Source organism: Cryptomeria japonica, chromosome 2 (assembly GCF_030272615.1).
Source record: "Cryptomeria japonica chromosome 2, Sugi_1.0, whole genome shotgun sequence".
Taxonomy (NCBI): Eukaryota; Viridiplantae; Streptophyta; class Pinopsida; order Cupressales; family Cupressaceae; genus Cryptomeria; species Cryptomeria japonica.
In genome coordinates, this window is record NC_081406.1 from 633,261,282 (window position 1) to 633,281,631 (window position 20,350).

A 20,350-nucleotide genomic window follows, 5' to 3' on the forward strand; every position below is an offset into this window, starting at 1 on the left:
TATGAATACAAGTTCAAAGTGACCTATATAGGTTATATTTTACCTTTATACTATGCAAGGTTTGCTAGCATGGTTTAGAAATATTGAATCAATGGAAATACATATTAAGAATTACCCTACAAAGGTTAAAGACTTATATGATAATCTTTATAGAATACAAAGCTTGTCTAACTTGCTCTGGAAACAATCAATCAATCGACATGCATCCCAAGATTAAAATGGTTAAAGCATTTTCAATATAACAACACTGCAATTTACAGGAAGGTAACATACTTGCAACCATGGGGAGCTTATATCAACCCATGAACATAGGGAGAACAATAGCATAAATTGATGACACGTAACTACTGAAAGTTCAAAAAGATCTATAAGAACATCCATCATGCATTCCTACATACAAGGGCATTGGACAGAATAATCCTCAAGAAACCTCTTTCAAAAACATATTAGCGCTGGATATAATTTGCCCTTCATCAAATGACTCAACCTACATAATATTGAATAATTAAAGATATAAAAAGCCAAAAAAATCTTAGAAAATGAATTTAGTAGTTACAAACTTAACAGCAAAACATTGGCTTGACATGCAAGGGAACAATCTGTGGTAAACAATACTCTAAATCAATTAGGCCCAGATATTATGTGGCAAGTGACATATGTAATTAAATGGATAGGTTAGCATCTGTGGTTAGAGGTTCCATATTGTGGCCACTTGTGTTTTGTGTCAAACCTAGTGCAAATTTAAGGGCTGGTCAGTGATATTAGAAGTGTGCTTCATCTATAAATAGATGTACTATGACTCGCTTGTATAGTGCAAAATAACGCAATCTAACAAAGGGTGTGTATGTTATTTTTCTCCCAATAGCTTGTGGCTTCAACTCAATAACTGTCTATTTGAATACCCCATTAGTGTAGTGCTTAAATGATTACTGAAGAATCTCTGTGCATTTCCCAGGAAGATAAAAGCACCATGGCATTAAAGCCCTTCTTGATCTCTAAGACCTTCTGATTTTAAAGCCCTTAATTGAATGAGCATTATTATTGGAAGCAAAGTATACTGGGCAGCTCTGTTTGAACACCAGTTTCTTGGTTGACACTGACAGAATGCAGCCAGAATATTATTGGCAACCCAAAATACCATGGTACTTACATGAGCAAAGATATTAGGGGTTTTTCCAACTTGTGCGGATGTTTGGAAATTGGGACAGCTTAAGTATGTCCTTACCCAACCAAAAAAATAAATAAAAACCTGCAAAATCAACCATAATATGGTATAGCAATTATATACATATAAACTAACAAAACACTACCATAATTGATAATTCAAAATTTTCAATTAGGCCCAGATATTATGTGGCAAGCCTGATTTTAATTTAAAACAACAGTTTATACCATATATTCAAAATAGGAAAATAGTTGAAACGTTCTTAATGAGCCCACCAGGGATCAAGTCTTGCGAAGTGCAAGGCTCCGACATCAAAAAGGGATGCGGCTGGGTTCATGCCCCAAGCAAATCTGGCGGAATGGATGCCCCTCAGCCCTTGGCTCTTAGCCAAAGAGGTTCTCCTGCTCCCATATCAGATAGCAAAAACAAATTTGTAGACAGAACTCCATAAACAAAAAAAAATTTTAAAAGGAAAAAAGTCAATGATCACAGTCAAACTCAAACAAAATTAAGAAATCACATATTGCTCTCCATCAAGGGCATCCAGATGAGTGCCCCATTAGAAACAGATGCAGTAAGACTCGTGGTAGTGCCAGTCATACTAGCTCCACTATTCTACATAATTATCCCTGTTATGTTGATATTTATAATGATGTTCTTTTATTTTTTAATCTTTTTTATGAGCAGCTATGGGAAAGGGCATGTATGACCGATTACAATAACAAGAACGTTTATGATATAGTTACTGTTACATCAAGCACAACATAAAAACACAAGCTAGATGCCAGAGGTGCTATGCACATTACAAGACGAGAAAATAAACTATTAGCTTTGACTTCTAAGTCCTTTTCAGTGCATTAAGAGAACTATATAAAATGTACAAATATTTTAATACCCAAGTTCTCTTTATGAAATGTAACAGCAATAGTCACTGAAATTAACAACACCACTTGACTTCATGTAGACATTGTGGTACAGAAGTTGACAATTTTATGCATAGGGATTTCATTTGGCTTTTTCAGGAGTAAAGTAATTATATTCTCACAAAACAAATCATGTAATTTGATACTGTAGATATTTCCTAATCGTATGTGTACGATTTGTCTTGGCATGATCCTTGCAGTCTGGTTGTATAGCAAAAACATGGTCATTAGGATTCCATGTGATCAATAATTCTTGTTACATTTACAGACCTAACAATATAATGGCTTATTGTAACATCTGTTATTATGGCTGTCTGATCATCCATAAATTTAAGAGCCTGTTTGATGGTAGTAGACCAGGTCTGGAATTTTGGGTCTATATTTATGATATTCAGTTCTACATAATAATAATTCAGTAAACATGCTGTGATTTCACATTTAACTAAAAAAAATGTTTGCTTTAAACAAAATGATGATAGTGGTGGTATTACTGGTAGAACCAATTATTGTAAAGAAGATCAAAGCCAATATTGTACTAATCTCCTTGGCTTTTTATATACTTAAATAAACGTAACCTTAAGATTTGTTAAAAAGGCCTTCTAATTTTTACTAGGGCAATAAAATCAATTTGTATTACTCCCCAATCTTAAAATAAACCATCCATATATAAATCAATTTGAAGTTTATTTACACCTTAGCCACCAAAAAAATAATCATCAAAAGTTTCATCAACAATAAAAGCATGCATGGCTTTCTATTCCACAAATATAGTATCTTCTGAAATGAAAAAGAAATCAGAATTTTCTTATTTCCACCGGTTTGCACTCCTTATAATCAACAGTGAGTCCTACTCAAGGCTTAATTTAGTATTTTCTTCAAAAGAAAAATATATGAAATAAGAGGTAAAGACCCATACCAATGTAAAAATTGTATGACTTCGACTACTGAGCAAGTTAAAATTATTGGATCCCACGTGTCTGTGCTCTGTAATTGCAGCAAACATATATAGATGTTATCAAAACTAATAAGAGGCAAGATGGAAAGCAAGCATTTATAGCAATACCAAGAGGAAAATACACAATGGATTTGAAAATAAACAGATCTTTGGATATCCATTCAAATATGATCCCCTTCTTTGCACTAAAATAAATGTGCTTGAAAGCTAAGGACGAAGTTTAAGATTTGAAAGTACCATTTTTTAAAGTTAGAGATTATATCTCAAACTATGAACAAATAAAAACATAATAAGAAAATTCTCAAAACAGAGATGGATGCTAAAAGACATTGCAAAGAATCTCATGCTAAAGGGCATTACAAAGAACCTCAAAAAACAGAATTGTTCACCTTCAACATCGACCACAGTGTCAAGTTGGGTGAAGCTGAAAGAAAGATTCTATGGAAACGGTGTCAACTAAAAACACAAAACAACCTAGGATTTACATCGTAAAATCCAAAAAATCCAGTGCCACTTACCCTTAAAATAAGATTTGAAATCCCAATAGATATAAGTTATATACAAACAAGGAAAGCACCTTCTTAGAGATCACAAATTTCCACTGAAGATAAATTAATGACAAGGAAATGCCCATGTACTTGTAAGTACACAGAAGTATGCTACTGAATTATTCACATGATCAACCTTTTTGATTCAAAGAGTGCCATGTGATTTAAAAAAAAATTCTGAGGTGAACCAGATGATGAACAAAGAGCCAAAGCATTCTCGTGGCCTTTGATCTATTACATGTCATGTCGGCATCCTCTTGTTCATTAATAAATAATTCAATATTTGTTGCTTAAACAACACATTTTTATTTGGGTCCATGATAAACTTTTATTCCCTGAAAAGTAATAGCGCAGATGTGATCCTTCACTGAAAAGCATGAACTCTTATACTCTTATACTCTTTCCACATTGGCTACAATGCCAAAGATAACCCCCACCACAAAAAAGTTGTTGAAACATTGTTATATGTTGCCAAAGAGGTGACAATGCATCAATTTAAACGAACCGTCTGCATTTGGGGCAACTGAACTAGAACTACCAACCATTCTGTATGGACCTAAAATTAAGATCGGCATTATAACCCCTTATTATGCAAAAAAGTTCAAACAATTAAAATATTCAAAATTACCAAAAAAAATTAAAAAAATTATTGAAAACTTGAAAAACAATCAAATATTAACTCACTTTTAATGGTCAAATATTCTTTGTGTAACTAATTCTAACCTATTAGTGTATGTTTAACTCCCCCGTAGCCCTCAGCTTCAAAACAAATGCAGTTTTTAATCTTTTATGTTTGTCAAAAGACCAAACTTGTAAAAACCTCCTTTTTAGGGCAACCAATGACATTATAAAATGTTTTTATTTTAAAAAAACATTTTTTATGTTTTAAATTGTTTTCTAAGCCCCATGGGCAGTGCGTACATCAGAGTTCTCCTGATTATGCCTAGGGTACTGCCCAAACACCCCAGGTTCCCGTGGGCCTCTCAATGAACCCATACCGAACCTGCACGAGTATGGTGGATATAATAGAGGGACCCAGTAACAAATTTTCTACAATAGTCATAACCCTTCATATGCCCTTTGACTTTTATTAAGACTAAACTTTTAAATTAATTATAGTTTATTATCATTTAGTCCCTTGTTAAGGAAATCGCAAGTGCAAGAGTAAATTCCGCAACATTGCTGGCATTCGCAGCATGCTAAACTCCAAATATTGAATTGGCACAACATTAATTTTAGAACAGTGTTTCATTTCTGGGCGAGGGGAATTATATTCTTACCTTTGCTTCCATTTGATAGGAGAAATTTAAGTTGAACAGGAGGAGCATCTGTAGCTTCTCCTCCTTGAGCCATGTTTCAATGTGGAAGTAGAAAGCTGCACCTTCTACTCCCCAATAATTTTGTTTTTATAAAGCATTAGGGACCCTCAAAGAGAAAATGTGGCAGCACTTTCTTCCCCCTTCATTTTCATGCAAGTGTCTTTTTCTAATATAGTGAGATAAGGTGTGACCACCCTGTTTGTACCCTTATGTGATTTTTGATGGAAATTAGTTCTCACGTGATTCTTTAGATTAGCATTGTTGGTATGATTAAATAAATAGAGTTCTGTACGGTAATAGAAACAACTTAATATTAAATAATAGTGAATGTTTGTTTGTGAGCTGTTTAAACCATGGAAGCAATAGTCGGTGACTAGCCGCGATTAATCGCGACTAATCAGGAATCAGTAGCTCTGCCCATTTTTCCCCCCCGATCGGCAGTAAAAATCGTTGACCGTTGGTCAACAATTTTTTCACGATTAAACGCGATTAAAACCTGCAAAAAATCACCAATTAAAATGCAAGAAAATTGCGTCAACCAAAAAATGTTCTAAACCCTAAAAACAACCCACAAAAATGTGCGAAAAAGTATATAAAGTAATGCGAAAAAAATAGGAGATGCAGAAAGAACACGGGAGAAGAGCCTGAAAATCATGAGGAGCTTCGTGTTGCAGCACGACAGTGAGGAGCAGTTGCAGCCCGAGAGGTTTAGCTTTTATTTTTATCAAGTTTACCTTTTATTTTTATTCTCTCTTTTTAAAATAAAATTTAATATCTTTATAAATTGTGTTTTACATGATTTGTTTTTTTATTTTGTTTTTTATTCAATATTAAAGTTTTAATGTTAGAAAATATTTAAATTAAATTTTTAATTATAATACATTTATTTTTATTTTTTTAAATAATGCCTGGTAAACTTTTTAACGTGACTGGCGACACTGGCATGACACGCCCTCCAGCTCCACGTGAAACGCTTTTGACCCGGAGCTATGAACCGGTGAGGCCACCACTGGGGGACCTCATCCCCACACTTCACTTGTTCAAACCCGCGAGCACAATGGCCCAGCGAAGACACAAAGCCTGCAAGCACAATGGCCCAGCACGAGTTTGAACCTTGGTGACCGCTTCACCAACAAAGTGTTTTAACCGCGACACTACATGTCTGAAGACATTATAATACATTTATAATTTAATATGTAAATTTTAATATATTTTTTATTTATATATTAATAATATTTAAATTAAGATTTTAAAACATATCTATATTACCTTTTTGTAATTTATTATAATGTATGCAAATATTACATAGTATTTGTTATTTAATTTATTACTTATATTTAATATAAAATATAATTATATAGGCGAATTTAACGATGAATTTCTTTTCCAAATTTTTTTCATTGTCAAATTTCATCTGAATTTTATTGTTGGTGAACAAGAATTTGAACTCGAACCTTTGTGACATAGGGTGGGGGCTTGTTGGCATTCGGCTGGTTGCAAGTCGGCACCTACTTATTTTTTCACCAAATATCGCAAAAGCATTATTCAGGTTTTTATATTTTTCACCTGCTGCTACACGTTTCTAATCACACTGATCTTGAACTATATTGTAATTTGTAATTGACATTTTGACATCTATCACCATCTAGACATTATTTATGTTGTGGTATGTTTTGTGCAATGCAATCAACGATATGAATATAAACAACGAAAAAATCTATTTTCTACAATTCATGTGTTTAAGTGTCTATTTTATTTGCCTGCAATATCTCTATGCTATGGAAATGCCCTTAAATATAAAAAAAAATTGTTTTTATTGTTTTTCTGCAACTTTTTACATTTTTTTGTAAATCCGATTTTTTCCCGATTTTTTTAAAAAATCTTATACTTTTGTTTTGCCAATTAATTTCCCAAACAATTAATGCTTCTTTGTAAAACTTGTATATTTAGGGAGTTGTTATAGGCTCACCTATAATATAGATATCCAATTCCTATAAATCAGCATATGCATTGTCAAAGAAACATGAATTAGACAGATATTATTTGTGTGTAAATTTTTTATGTTTGATTTCTATGACTGCTCATAATTCTTATAAGTTATATGGTATCAGAGGTAAGCAAGTGTCTCTAAATTGCAAGCATGGAGTGAATCCTTTGTTGAATTTGCTGCATCGCAAAAGCTAAAAAAAATTCTAACATTATTGCATAGCTCAATGATATAAATCGACTGTGTGGTACTTTCCATCAGCATGATGACAGACACAAATAAATGGTGAAAGCTCAACTCAGGTGATAGCTTCGAATTATATTAGAAATTAGAGCTAAAAGTTTTAAGAGTTCCATGGTGGTAGTTTTTTATTGATTATTATATAGATATTCTAGTCTAAAGTTCAAGTTGAGTGGTTAAAACATAAAAGTGTCAAAAAATATATATATAATATAAAAATCAAATTGTTTCAATTGTAATTGGAGTGCATGAACAGTGGTATCTAACACTCCTTGTAAAAAGTTCACAAGGGGGGAAGATATAGTCTTTCCTCACAACTAAAGAAATGAGCCTTAACAGCCAAAATTGCTAAGTAGCAAGCCTACTAGAGGATGGATTCACAGAAGGTTGGAGGACACTCAGCGTCTTCTCGTCAGTCACCGACAACGGGGCCAATTATCAGTTTTGGTGACATTTTGTTTTCTATTATGTGACAATTTCCTATGCTATTGGAGATCGAGAGGCATGATCAACAATAGTGGCTATTCCTATTAATGTGTGTTATTTCTTTATAAACCTCCTAGTGTAAAATATTGTAATGAACAAAAACACTAGTATAATGCAATTTATGGATCTTGAAACAATTAGTAGTAATCGAGAAAACCTCATGAGGTGAACAAATAAGTGTGTTCCTGTTTGTGTCTAGGTTTATGGTAAACCTATGTGAAAACCATGAAAGGTTGATGAGAGGTGCCTTTCATTTGAATCAAGATCATGAACCAAAAGAGTTGGCTTAATGCAGTTGGAAGTGTTAAGCCTGAAAGGAGGAGAATGTGGACGTCATTGACGCTGTAAACAGTTGTATAGGAAGGCAGCAGACTAAAGAAATCCTCTGACTGCCGGACTTCTTGGAAGTATGGTCGGCCGGTGATGAGTTCACTAGAAGTGAAAGCGAGATAAGTTCTCGTATATAGGTGATCATATGTAGCAAATCCAGATGGCAGTATGCAGAACTAAACGTATGCCTACGCATACGATTCTGTTTCCAGTTCATGCGATGTACTTTCCCCCTGTTGTGACCATTTCACACATCGCCCCATCGCAAATGGGGACCCCCTCTTTTTGCTTGTTTTTCGCTTGTTTTCGCTTTCGTTTTTAGGGTTTTGTTAGTCCGTTAGTTGTCTGGATTTAGGGCTAAGCCTTAGGGTTTTAAATCTTGCCTTTTCAAGCCAAAATCCAGTCATTTTTGAGAGCTTTTGAGCTTTCTTTTCTAGAATGCAAATTTTGAATGCAATGATTTCGCCAAAATGGTCTAATTTTCAATTGGAATGTTCATGCAGAGCTTAAACTTGTCTAAGTGTTGACCGTCAATGTGAATTTTTGTCTGATTGAATATTTTGACCAAATTTTGACTTTTTTGAATTTTGATCCTAGGTATCGGAATTGATTTGTTTTCGCCTCGTGAAGTGTGAAAATGTGAAAAATCTTGTTATTTTGGCCTGTAGGAGCAAAATCGCTCCTGTCCCTCAGTGAAGGACGGGAGCTCATTTTCAAATATCTCATCATCCTTGTAGAGTCCGGACAAATTTTACGTTTGAAGTGATAGAGAACGACAAGATCTTTCATTTGAATATAAATTGAAGATTTTTATGAGCACAGAAATGTCTCCAGGAAGAAAATCGCCCCTGTCCCTCAGTGAAGGACCGGAGCTACAATTCAAATTTCGCCTTGTCCTTGTAAGATTTTGAGAACTTAATGATTTGAGGACGTCCGAAGGAAGATACTTTGCCAAATGAATATAATTTGAGATGCAAAAAACGAAGGAAAATGACCTATATTGACTAAATCGCTCCTGTCCCTCTCCAAGGGACCAGGGCGAGGTACCTTGTAGCTCTCGTCCCTCTCCCAGGGACCAGAGCGATTTCCTTCATTTTGCAAAATCCAGACAAGGGTCGGGGCAAGTTTATGTTCAAAAACAAGGGAAAACATGAGATGAGCACATTGAATATAAATTGAAGATTTTTGGGACGTCCATACCAGTGTTAAATGCCTAGTTCGCTCCTGTCCCTCAGGAAGGGACCAGAGCGATTTTTGATATAATTGCCTTTTTTTGCAAAATTACAAACAATGTCAAGGCATGGGCGGATAGAGGGAAGAAGGACGAATCCGTTGAATATAAACTTAGCGCATGGCAAAGTGAGATGAAAGCCACAAGGGAAGGATCGCTCCTGTCCCTCTCCAAGGGACCAGGGCGATACAATGGTGATGATGCGTCCCTCCAAAGTTCAAGGTCGTCCCTCCAAGGTTCAAGGCCGATCCAAGTCAGGACGAAGGGTGGCGAGGACATTTCAAGGCATTTCCATCAAGCGCAACGTTGCAAAGGTCATCACATGGAAGGATTTGCACTCTAAAGACCTAGATCGCTCCTGTCCCTCTCCAAGGGACCAGAGCGATATCTACATAATGGCGTAAATTTCAAAAGGCAAACAAGTTTCAAGTTACCAAGAGGGTCGAAAGGACATCATTCCACGCAATGAAGATAATTGCAAGTTGGTACAAACAAGAACAAGCATATTATGATGAACTTCGCTCCTGTCCCTCAGGAAGGGACTAGAGCGATATTGATATATTAGATTAATCCATGCAAGATTTACGTAAAGACAAAGATACACAAGGTTACATATGCTCCAGGACATCGTTTGAAGATAATTTGCAAGAGTTTTAAACGTCCAAACATTGCTAATCGAGGTAAAAGTCTCCCATCGCTCCTGTCCTTTGGACAAGGACCAAGGCGATACTATTAAAACACTCCCGTTCCTTCAAAGATCAAGGCGAGGCGAGGTTAGGAAGTGCGAAGGACGACATTTGGAGGACATTGCAAAGAGGATCGAAGTTTAAAAGTCGCCAAGATCAAGGAGAAATAATGGACCGCTCCTGTCCCTCTCCAAGGGACAAGGGCGATGGTCCCTTTAATACATCCAAACACATAATAAAAGCAAAGGGAAATAAGCGCAAAGGACATGAGCATGGATTGTTGTTCGCCTTACAATGATATTTCGAAGGTCAAAGATACAAGATGAACATGAAGACATGGAGATCGCTCCTGTCCCTCTCCAAGGGACCAGGGCGATAATGGTCATGAGATGCACTTGCTCGCACAAGAAAGAAATTCAAATTCGAAGGACCACCAGATGATCGATTTGGAACGTGGAAATGAAGGAGTTGAACGTTGAAAACGCAAGAATCAAGACCAAAATCATGGATCGCTCCTGTCCCTCTCCAAGGGACCAGAGCGATGAGGTACGTCCCTTTGTTTTCCAGTTTTGGCGCCAAATTAAACAATTCAAATTTTCTTTAAATGCTAAATCAATTTAAAAAATTGAAAATCCATTTTTTATTGGCATTTAATATGGCGTTAACATTTATTAATTATTTTTGCCTTATTTAAAAATCGAAATTTGCAATTTAAAAACGCAAGGCATTAATAGTTAATTATTTAATTAATAAAAAAAAATCGATTTGAGCGCTCAATTAGGCAAGTCGGCCTTGTTATTTCATTGCAAATCATTTAAAAAAAATGGTTTTATTTTTATTAAGTCGGCCTAAGGGGTAAAGGATGCAAGCGCTATATAAGGGGGGTAGAATTATCATTTTCTACATCATTATTTTTACCTTCCTTCATGCGAGTTGACAAGAGGCGAATATAGTGCGAGTTTCATTTATCCAAGGTGGCGAAGACATTCCAAAGGTGGTGCGACTTCAAACCAAAGGTGGCGTAGACATTCCCAAGGTGGTGTGAGGCGGGCGAAGTGTGTTTGAAGAGGTGCGAATTGCATTGAAGATCAAAGGTGGTGCGAATTCGAAGACCACACCAAGAGCGAATTTGAAGATCCATCCAAGACCACGCCTAAGGCGAATTTGCTAAGGACTTCGAGATTTATTTGTGCGAATTTGAAGATCACATTCTCTCCAGAGGTGGCGAAATCAAATTTGAGGGGATCATATTGAAGATTATCTTTATACCTCAATTTTTGCCTAGGCAAATTTTGTTTTTGCATTCTAGAGTTAGCTCTCTATCGAGGTATGGCGATTTAATTATTATTGTTTTATTCATTCATCGTCGTATTTCAAATTTTGAATTTTAAATCTCTTAGCTCAATCGTTGTATTTTGGGAAATGATAACTCTAGGGACTTATCATGAGGTTTCCTAAAATCTATCTCTCTTATCTACGTTATTTATTGCAAAATCTATTTCTTATAATGAAATGTTGTGTAGGTATGGCGACCCCAAAGGCGGGAGCATCCACCAGTCGCTCGGCTCTCATGAAAGAAGATCAGAAGACTGAAGAAGTGGAGACCAAGATCGTGTCCAAGTGGAGCAACATTGGAGATACAAACTTGGGAAACTTTAGCACGAAGAAATTCCGAGAGGTCCCTTACATCGGCAAGCCATCACCTGTCGCCCGGAGAATAATAGAGAGTGGCATTATCAAGGCGGCCGGTTTTCCTCCAGCTATTCAGTGCCACGAGTTGATGATCGAGTGTGCCCGTCATTACAATCCACAGTCCAGGACAATTGTGTCCAATGAGGGAAACACTTTGGCGTACCTTTCAGAGGAGGCCATAAGTGAAGCCTTCCATCTTCCAGAGCACAGGGACATGATATACAAGAGCATTGAAGGAGCCAGATCAGTGTACGATGATGATCCAGATGCTTGTCTAAGCATAATCAACAAGAACTGGCTACTCAAGAGTCGTCCCCGTCTGAGCAAAGTACCGAACACACCACACCGGATTGATTTCCAAGAGGAGTACAGAGATTTGATTACCATGCTCAACAGAGTTACAGGAGCACCTCATGCCTTCTATTTTGAGAAATGGATGTTTTATTTCATCCAGGTGATTGTTCAAGGAAAGGGTACAATACATTGGGCTAGGATAATTAGCCATTGTTTAGACGTACAGTTGAGAAGACTCAGGGCTACTAAGTCCTTCCACATGAGTTCATATGTCATCTATGCCTTAATCAGGAGCGTTGAGTACGCAGGACTACCTCACAGAGGAGTGATTGGAAGAGGACCCGGCGAGGTCAGAGTTTTTGAATCCTATACCTACTTGCATCATCCACCAGGGAAGAACTACAAGTTAATCAATGATACTTTCACGATGAACATCACAAGGACGTTGCAAGGAGGGATCCACAACAGATTATCTCAGGATGCCCAGGAATTCATCAAGAGGTACGGTGCTTGGTTCATTCAGTTTCCCAAGTTCACTTACATTAGAGTGTATGGATGTCCTTTACCTCCATACATGTTGCCGAGGTACCCGACAGATAGAATTGTGTTACTTGAAGTAACAAGGCAGTTGGCAGCATATGTGAAGGCATTCAGACACAGACATCAGAATGGAGTTCAGGTACCTATTATTTTGGGTAATTCAGTTGAGGTATGTCCTAATGTCTTAGCCATGGATGACGCAGAGAAGGAGTTAGCCTTGTATCCTTTTTCATCTTTTGCTTGGAGGAATAGTTTTGATCCACATGGACATTTAGAGGAGACGGTCGGTAGAAGATTTAGACATGAGTACCAGATTGAAGATTTTATGATGAATCTCCTAGATGATCTCGAAGTGAAACGAAAGATACATTCTAGATTGCCTTTGGATTTCATCAGGAAATGTAAGATTTACAGAGTGGCCGACCAAGCTCAGGACAACGGCAGGCACATCCAATCTTCATATGATAGAGAAAGCAAAACAATAAGTTTGAATTGGAATGAGCCCGAGGCCGTGGATTTAGATGATTTGATGGCACCAGTCTTGTCTTGTACTCGCAGATGGGTAGACGTTCAGCATCAAAAGCTGAGAGAACAAGGCATAGCCATGTCTTTTACTTTGGAAGAGAAACCAGCCGAAGGTGGAGCCAGTGTTAGTGAAGGCAATCCTAATCCTAGGAATTCAGGTGAAGGTAACCTTCGATGTGCCAGTGAGGGCAATCTCCATTCGAGAGGTTCAAAGAGAAAGGAAAGATCAGAAAAGAAAGAGCCTTCCAAGAAAAAGCAAGGTGCCAACAAAGATCAAACACCAGGTATTTCTTCCAGGCCAGAGGATAGAACAGTTCGAGTGGAAGAATCCATGGAATCGATGGTACAGAATGACAGACAGGAAGAAGAACAGGCACAGCATGTTTCATCCGATGGATCTCTCCAAGACTATGATTTAGATAATGATAATGAAGTAACATCTCCTCCCAGACAAGAAGAAGTAGTACACAAAGAAATTCAAGTTCAAGAGACAAGATCAAATATCCCAGATTGGTTGAAGGAAAGATTGACTAAGGTGATCGTAATTGAGGACGAGGACAGTGCAATTGATCTAGAGAGCCTTGTTGGACGCTCACATATGACAACAGAGAAGAAGAAGGCTACAAAGATGTCCAAGATGATTCGAGATGAGACTGGATCTAGAAAACTGCAGATAGCTACACCGGCGGCAGACAAATATGAGGGTGAGATCCTAGCAGAAGACTATCATATACAGACTATTGAGTTGGGACCATCCACAGCAGAGCAGACTCTAGATGATGCCACCGACACATTTGAGGCATTGAAGGACAAGCTTAGAGAAGAAGTAGAAAAGAATAGAAAGCTTGAAAGAGAGGTCGGAGCATGGAGGACGTATTTCAGTCACATCAATGAACCTTTGGGACGTCAGGATCCAGTTAGATCACCATTGCAGGCATTGCCCCTTCAATCAATCAATGAGGCAGAAAGATTCAGGAACCTGGTCCAGCGTACATGTGGTTGGATGGATAGATCTCACACGGTGGCCATTGAGTTTATTACAAGGATGTCGAAGATCACCCACCAGGCTATCCAAGTTCTTGAGATAATCCACAGATTGATGGCAACAGTAGCTGCATTTGCCCATACCAAGGACGTTGTCATCCCTGTCTTGAAAGTTATAAGACATACATCTAGAAGAATTTTAGCACAAGAGAGGATCTTAGAAGGTGATTCTCACAGTTTGTTTCAGTGGTCAACCTTACTCCATATAAAGAGTGTTCTCTTTGAGGACATCAGTGTTAGATGTGGTCAAGTTGAGGAGGTGATCAATCCGATCCAGGACAGAGTATTTGAGGTACTTCGTACCATTCTTGGCAGAAGGATCGAGGTCGAGACAGATGTGGATTTACAAGAATTTGAGGATAGAATCAAGATCATCTTTCGCAAGGACGCAGATGTTACAGATGAGCAGTATGATCAAATGTATGCCACCATGCTCCTGATTGATAGAACAAAGGAACTTGAACCTACTTGGGACACAGCTCTTCTAGATGCATTTGATCAGGTTATCCACTTAGAAGAGAGTATCAAGAATCTTCCCGAGATTCCAATCACAGAAATCGAAGGAATCGTGACAAAATTCATTGCATATGCTAAGAAGGAAAATTGGAAAGGGAATAAGATTCTAGATGAAAGGTTGTTACAGATGACATGACATCTTATTTCTCATTGGTTGATACCTCCTAGATTTTTGTGCCAAATTTAATATTTGGCTATATATTTAATATTGTTCAGTAAAAAGGAGGTCATTTGTAACAAACCCTAATTAGGGTTTAGGTGTCATGATCTTGTCCGTTGATTTACTTTCAATCTGGACCTTTCATTGTAATTGGGGATGCTATTTATACCCCCATTTTTCATTTTATTTGGAGTCAGTTAATAGAGAATAGAGTTAAGAGTGAAATAGAGAGATTAGAATTGTAAGCAATTTTTATTTTGGAGCAAGATTGAGTCTTGAAGAGAGAAGTTCAAGCAATTGTTGTATATGATGACTTGGAAATCAATAAAATATTGAAGTTATGGTGTTTTGTTGCAAGTTTCTTGAGTTATCTTCATGGTTGTTGGATGTACTTGAATCACGCTCAATCAAAGTAGTTTGTTAATTTGAAAGACTAAGTGTGAGATTTGATATTTGGTAGGATTCGCAATCCAAACCACTAGCTTCTTGCTGATTGTAGGAACGCCTTGCGTGGTCGACTGGAAAACACTTTGAGTCCTTAACCTTCAAGCATTTTCGCATCTAGGATATGTACCTTCGTAGTAGTGTCCTTGGTCTTTGATGCATTGAACACCATTATTACCTTAGAAGATCGCACTAATTTCAGTTGAGTTGTTATCTTATGGCAAAATTGAAATTGGTTGAGTCTTGCCAAATCTCATTCATGCTAAGTCGTTCCTAGGGTTAGGCTAGATTAGATTTACTTAAACCCTGTCCTTTTTCCATTTTTTTTGAAAGTTCTTTTTAGATTAGTGAAATCTTCGAACCATTGAATCCGTAAGAAGCCTTGAAGGAAACAGCAAATCACATCATACCACTAAAAGCTTGTCCACACGTGGAGACCCCACTAAAAGAACCTTGGAGTCCATCTAACTGATCCTTTTTGCAGATCTTCAGCAGTTAGAGACTATTTTCTCAAGAGAGGATAAGATGCCTGTCGGTATTTTATTCTGTGTATGATTGTGTACAAAATACACGTCAACACCCCCCCTGTTCGCAATAAGGGTAGGTGTTGGGAATTAGTCCTCACATGATTCTTTAGGTTAGCATTTTTAGTATGATAAAATAAAAAGAGTTATGTGCAGTAATATTAAGTTGTTGAGAAACAACTTAATATTAAATTAGAGTGTTTGTTTGATAGTTGTTAAAAGAACTCATATATTTACGGAGTTAATGTAGGAGCTCCAATTCCTATAATTCAGTAAATGTATTGTTGAAGAAACATGAATTGGAAAGATATTATTTGTGTAAATTTTTTATGTTTGATTTCTATGACTGCTCATAATTCTTATAATTTTGAACTAAATCAAGCAGACAACTTTTCCAGCAAGGAAGAATCATTTGCAAAATTGTATATTCAGTTCAAGGGTTTTCAGTTTAAGACAGCAGCCGAGGAGGAGCACAGATGCAGTAACCATTTGAAGTAAAAGATACTATTTCGCTTTACAGAAATTCACTCTCTGCTGCTTCTATAGAGTAAAAACTTAAGTTTAAAGAAGCATTAAATTCCATGTTGTTGCAAAAGTATTTCAAGCTATAGAAAGCTAAGAATCATGTTCAAATGGAAAAGAAAATCTTGTTGTAGAAACACCATCAAGCAGTTGATTGACAGATAAGGACCAGCTGCTGTTAGAGCCATTTTCAGACAAAATCAGGCCTAGCTCAAAAAAGTTGTTGACATCTGCCAGCTGTCATTCAAGGCTTGATGAAATTGATTTGAAGATCACAAAAGGTTTCAAACGCCAGCATTAAACTCTCAAACACACCATTCAAAAATTTATTATGAATTTAAGAATTTGTAAAGAGATTTGGAAGGAACTAGAGCAAAAATAAAAATATCACCCTTATGAAATAGGAAAATGAAGAATGATCACATAAAAGACAGCACATAAACAAATTAACCTCTTTACAAATTAACTTCTTTTGAATAGCCTTCCTTCATAACATAAATTTGGTCACTCAATAGTGAGGATAGTTTTTTGTGTTTCCTAGGTAAATTATTTTTCTTACCATATTCCTTAATATATATTATATAGAAACAAAAAAAAAAAAAAAAAAACAATCATCTCTCTGTCATCTTGAACTTAAAAAGATGTTCCAAATGATTCAATGTGTAATGTCAAATGAATCAAAAAGTAATAGAAATGAAAAGCCCAAGAGCTTGACAATCTGCAACATCATATGTGAATGACAATACCAAATGGGTATTTATCTTAAGATTCGACAAATAACATAAAAAATCTCTACTAAAAATATAATAAAAGAAGTAAACAATACATAAATATTGGTTGTATTATCCACTAAAATAGCCACATAGCATACAAGCTGTCAATGCCATAGGACCATCTTCTTAATGCTAGCACCCATAAGAATTCAACGTGAACAATAATATACAGCATAGTAATTTATTGTCTGATGCAATAATCCCACCCATCTTTTCTTATAGGACCTGCTTTGGAGTATTGAAGCAACTAGTAGCATATCATTGTGTAAGCATGATGTTTGGGTCTTTGAGTCATGTTAAATTGTTGAATATGTGTACTCTGGCACAGAATGAATTAGGGTTTCCAGAGAAACAAATATTGTTCATAGGTTTCAAATCTCCTAGACTTCAACACATGTACAGAATGACGGAACAAAACAACCTGTACTATAGCAGGTAGTACAGGTTGTATCTTTGTTCTCAATTTCAAGCCCCTCATTTAAATTGTGATGTATTGAATTAAATCTCATTAGATAAGCCCCCTTTTGAAGGCATCGACAACAGAAGTTGACAGATACACTTGCTCATAGTGACAGGCACAAACACCGTCCAAAAACACATTTATAAAGTAGTCAGTGCCATACCCAACAGTGAAAATAGATTTATCTATACATAAAGAATTAGGTATTAAACAGAAACAACATACAGTAACAGAAGCTCATATATTGAGTGTCTAACACACTTTTCATAACAGTAACCAACAAGTATATCTGTCAAAAGAAAAGCAAAAGAGAATGCTCTGCAGGACTAACAATTAAATTTGTGAGCATTACCTTCTCCTGCAGCTATAAGAGACAAAGCATGAGCCGGAGACAAAACAACCTCCTCTTTAATCGCTTCAACATATGTTCCCTGCAAAAGAAATGCAATTCACAATTATACAACTAAGAAACAAATGTCTATCATTTATTGATACTATATACCCAACAAGAGTCATAGAGTAATCATGTCACTTAGTACATGATTTGCCAGTAGTTCATTTTCAATAACCAGATAAAATGCCGTACTCTGCAACCTTTTGTGGAGTGAAAATGTACAAACCTAAGCATTTTATCAGCCAACAAAAGGAATCATTTGCATTCTTACACTTCCCAATTTTTCAAACATGTAATGAGAAGTCACAAACATTTGAATTCATATTAGAGGCTCAACAACAATATTCTCCTTAACTTGATTTTTCACTTACTTGTACATAAACAAGTCCTGTCCAGGAAGAACCAAGTGAAATGACAATTTCTTGATAAAAAACAAACAAATTCATTCTCTGATCCAATGCAATTCAACAAAATATCACAGATATATAATTGACCTTTTGATTCTTTTCCAAACACTAGAATATTTTCCAACTGGTCGTTTAGATTGCCTTCAAAAGATTGAAAAGTTGCTTTTCCACAAAATACTGAACAACAAGGTCAAACACTGAATGATTTTATAAATTCCATTGTTTTCACCCCATTGACATGATGCCATAAACCAGGAACAAGCCACAAACTTGAATTAACCATGTCTAAAATAAGTGGGAACTTACAATCTGCAGATTCTTGATAGCCAAATTCTGCTTTCTCAAGCATTTGAGAAAAAAAATGTCAATGACCATGGGTAAAAGAATGTGCTGTAACTTGTACGCCTTGTAATTCAAGGGCTATGTTGAGAACTTCAACAATGAAGATTTTCATACCCATGTATAACAATTATATACATTACCAATCTGCTCCTCATTTACACAAATATGCATGCCTCCTGGCTATATGCAGCTCATTCAATTTAAGGCCCTACTCCTCTAGTCTAGGGTCAGATATGAAGAAACAAAAAAAAATATACTTGAAAGATGATTCACTGGTGATGTTCCTTAATAGACAATTTTAACAGCATTGAGTGGATGAGAAATTGCAAAACAATCATAATGATAGGAATATCCAATAACTCAAACACTCATTAGCTACAGTAGCCATAGATGTGGATGATGATAGACTCATAGATGGTGGCCCTCCCTACAAGCAGCCACCAGGGCACCTCAAACTCTTACTCTCACTCCTGATGTTGAGGTTCAGTTGAGACCATAGGAACAAATGTACAACATTAATCTTCTATCTACATTTGAAGAATTGTTGATCATGAATATTGGAGAGGTAATGCAACGACTACCTTGCTTCTTCTCAAGATTCTCTGCTAGGCCCTCTTAGCCCAATTCATTATCATGAAGACATCATTAAACCCAAAAAACCCTTTTGTAAGAATCAACAACGATACTGGTCCCTTTAGTGCTACCAACTCTAATGCAGACTAAATCCTTGTTCTCCATCAGCATTCTTCTCTAGCTTTTCTTAGCAGATTTCATTTTACCACAGATTCTTCCTTTTGCAGGATTATTTTATAATACTTGACTGTGTATAATGATTTATCTAGGGTTTTCCCATTTCAATTTATATCTCCCTTAATAGTTTTTGCAACCTGGATCTATATCTATATTTAGTTTAAGATTATTTTCTTTGGTTGTTGGGATCCTTCTAGCAATCATGTTTAACTAGCATACCTATCTTTAGAGGAATAAAGGTAAAGCATGCCGAAAGATATCATATTTGTTCATTAGTCCACTTAAAAAAGTTATTATATTGCAATGAATATCAAATTATTATTATATTATGATATTGTAATTAATATTAAATTATTATTAAGATATTACTATATTATTATATTTTTATGTTTATGTTAAACTCTTGACCAAAGCAAAAAATCTATTAAACTACATACATTATTATTATATTATCATATCATTACATTATTACTATAATATTAAATTAAGATAATTACAAAATTAACTGATTGCATGATGGAGATAGACAAAATTAATTGATCAATTAAACCCTGAGTGTGTGGTAGTTGAGAGGAGAAAATAAATAAAATATATTTTTTTTTTGCTTTTCATGCATTTAAGTGTCACAAACACGTCAAATTAAATGTGGCTAGTTTTTTATCAAAAAACATTTTTGCATCCATTATGTGAGTGTAATATGCCTTCAGCATAATTATAGTAACTTGTTGCACATTTACTTCCCACTGACCAACTCTAGTCATATATGAACATCAATATATTTTCCTTATTTCTGTGTAAATAGATTAAAAAAAACATTAATCCTTAGTCAAAATTAAACAAGAAAGAAGAAAAGAAAGGACTTATATTAATGTCTATGAATGACCAAAGTTGTTTTAGAGCTCAAAAATACAGCAACTTAATATATAGTGTTAAAAATGAAGCCTGACAGGCCCGTTCATGGGCAGGTTAAGGTTAATCTTAGAGATGCAAGGGTTTCGAATTGTGTTTGGACTAAACAAGAGCAAGGGTGGATCAAAATTAATTTTGATGGAGCTTCGAAAGGTAATCCGGGTATTGCAAGGGCAGGATGTGT

At 36.0% G+C, this 20,350-nt stretch overlaps 1 protein-coding gene across 3 annotated transcripts in view; it reads right to left on the reverse strand.

The window, feature by feature from the left end:
* The window catches only part of LOC131046886 (kinesin-like protein KIN-7E, chloroplastic), a 154,812-nt gene that overhangs the window by 89,379 nt on the left and 45,083 nt on the right, over positions 1–20,350 (reverse strand). For all 3 annotated transcript variants that reach the window (XM_057980698.2, XM_057980699.2, XM_057980697.2), the window contains 2 exons: positions 17,717–17,795; positions 3,005–3,072 (listed from right to left, as the gene is read on the reverse strand). In XM_057980698.2, the coding sequence (XP_057836681.2) occupies positions 3,005–3,072; positions 17,717–17,795 (147 nt within the window). The remainder of the gene's footprint in view (positions 1–3,004; positions 3,073–17,716; positions 17,796–20,350) is intronic.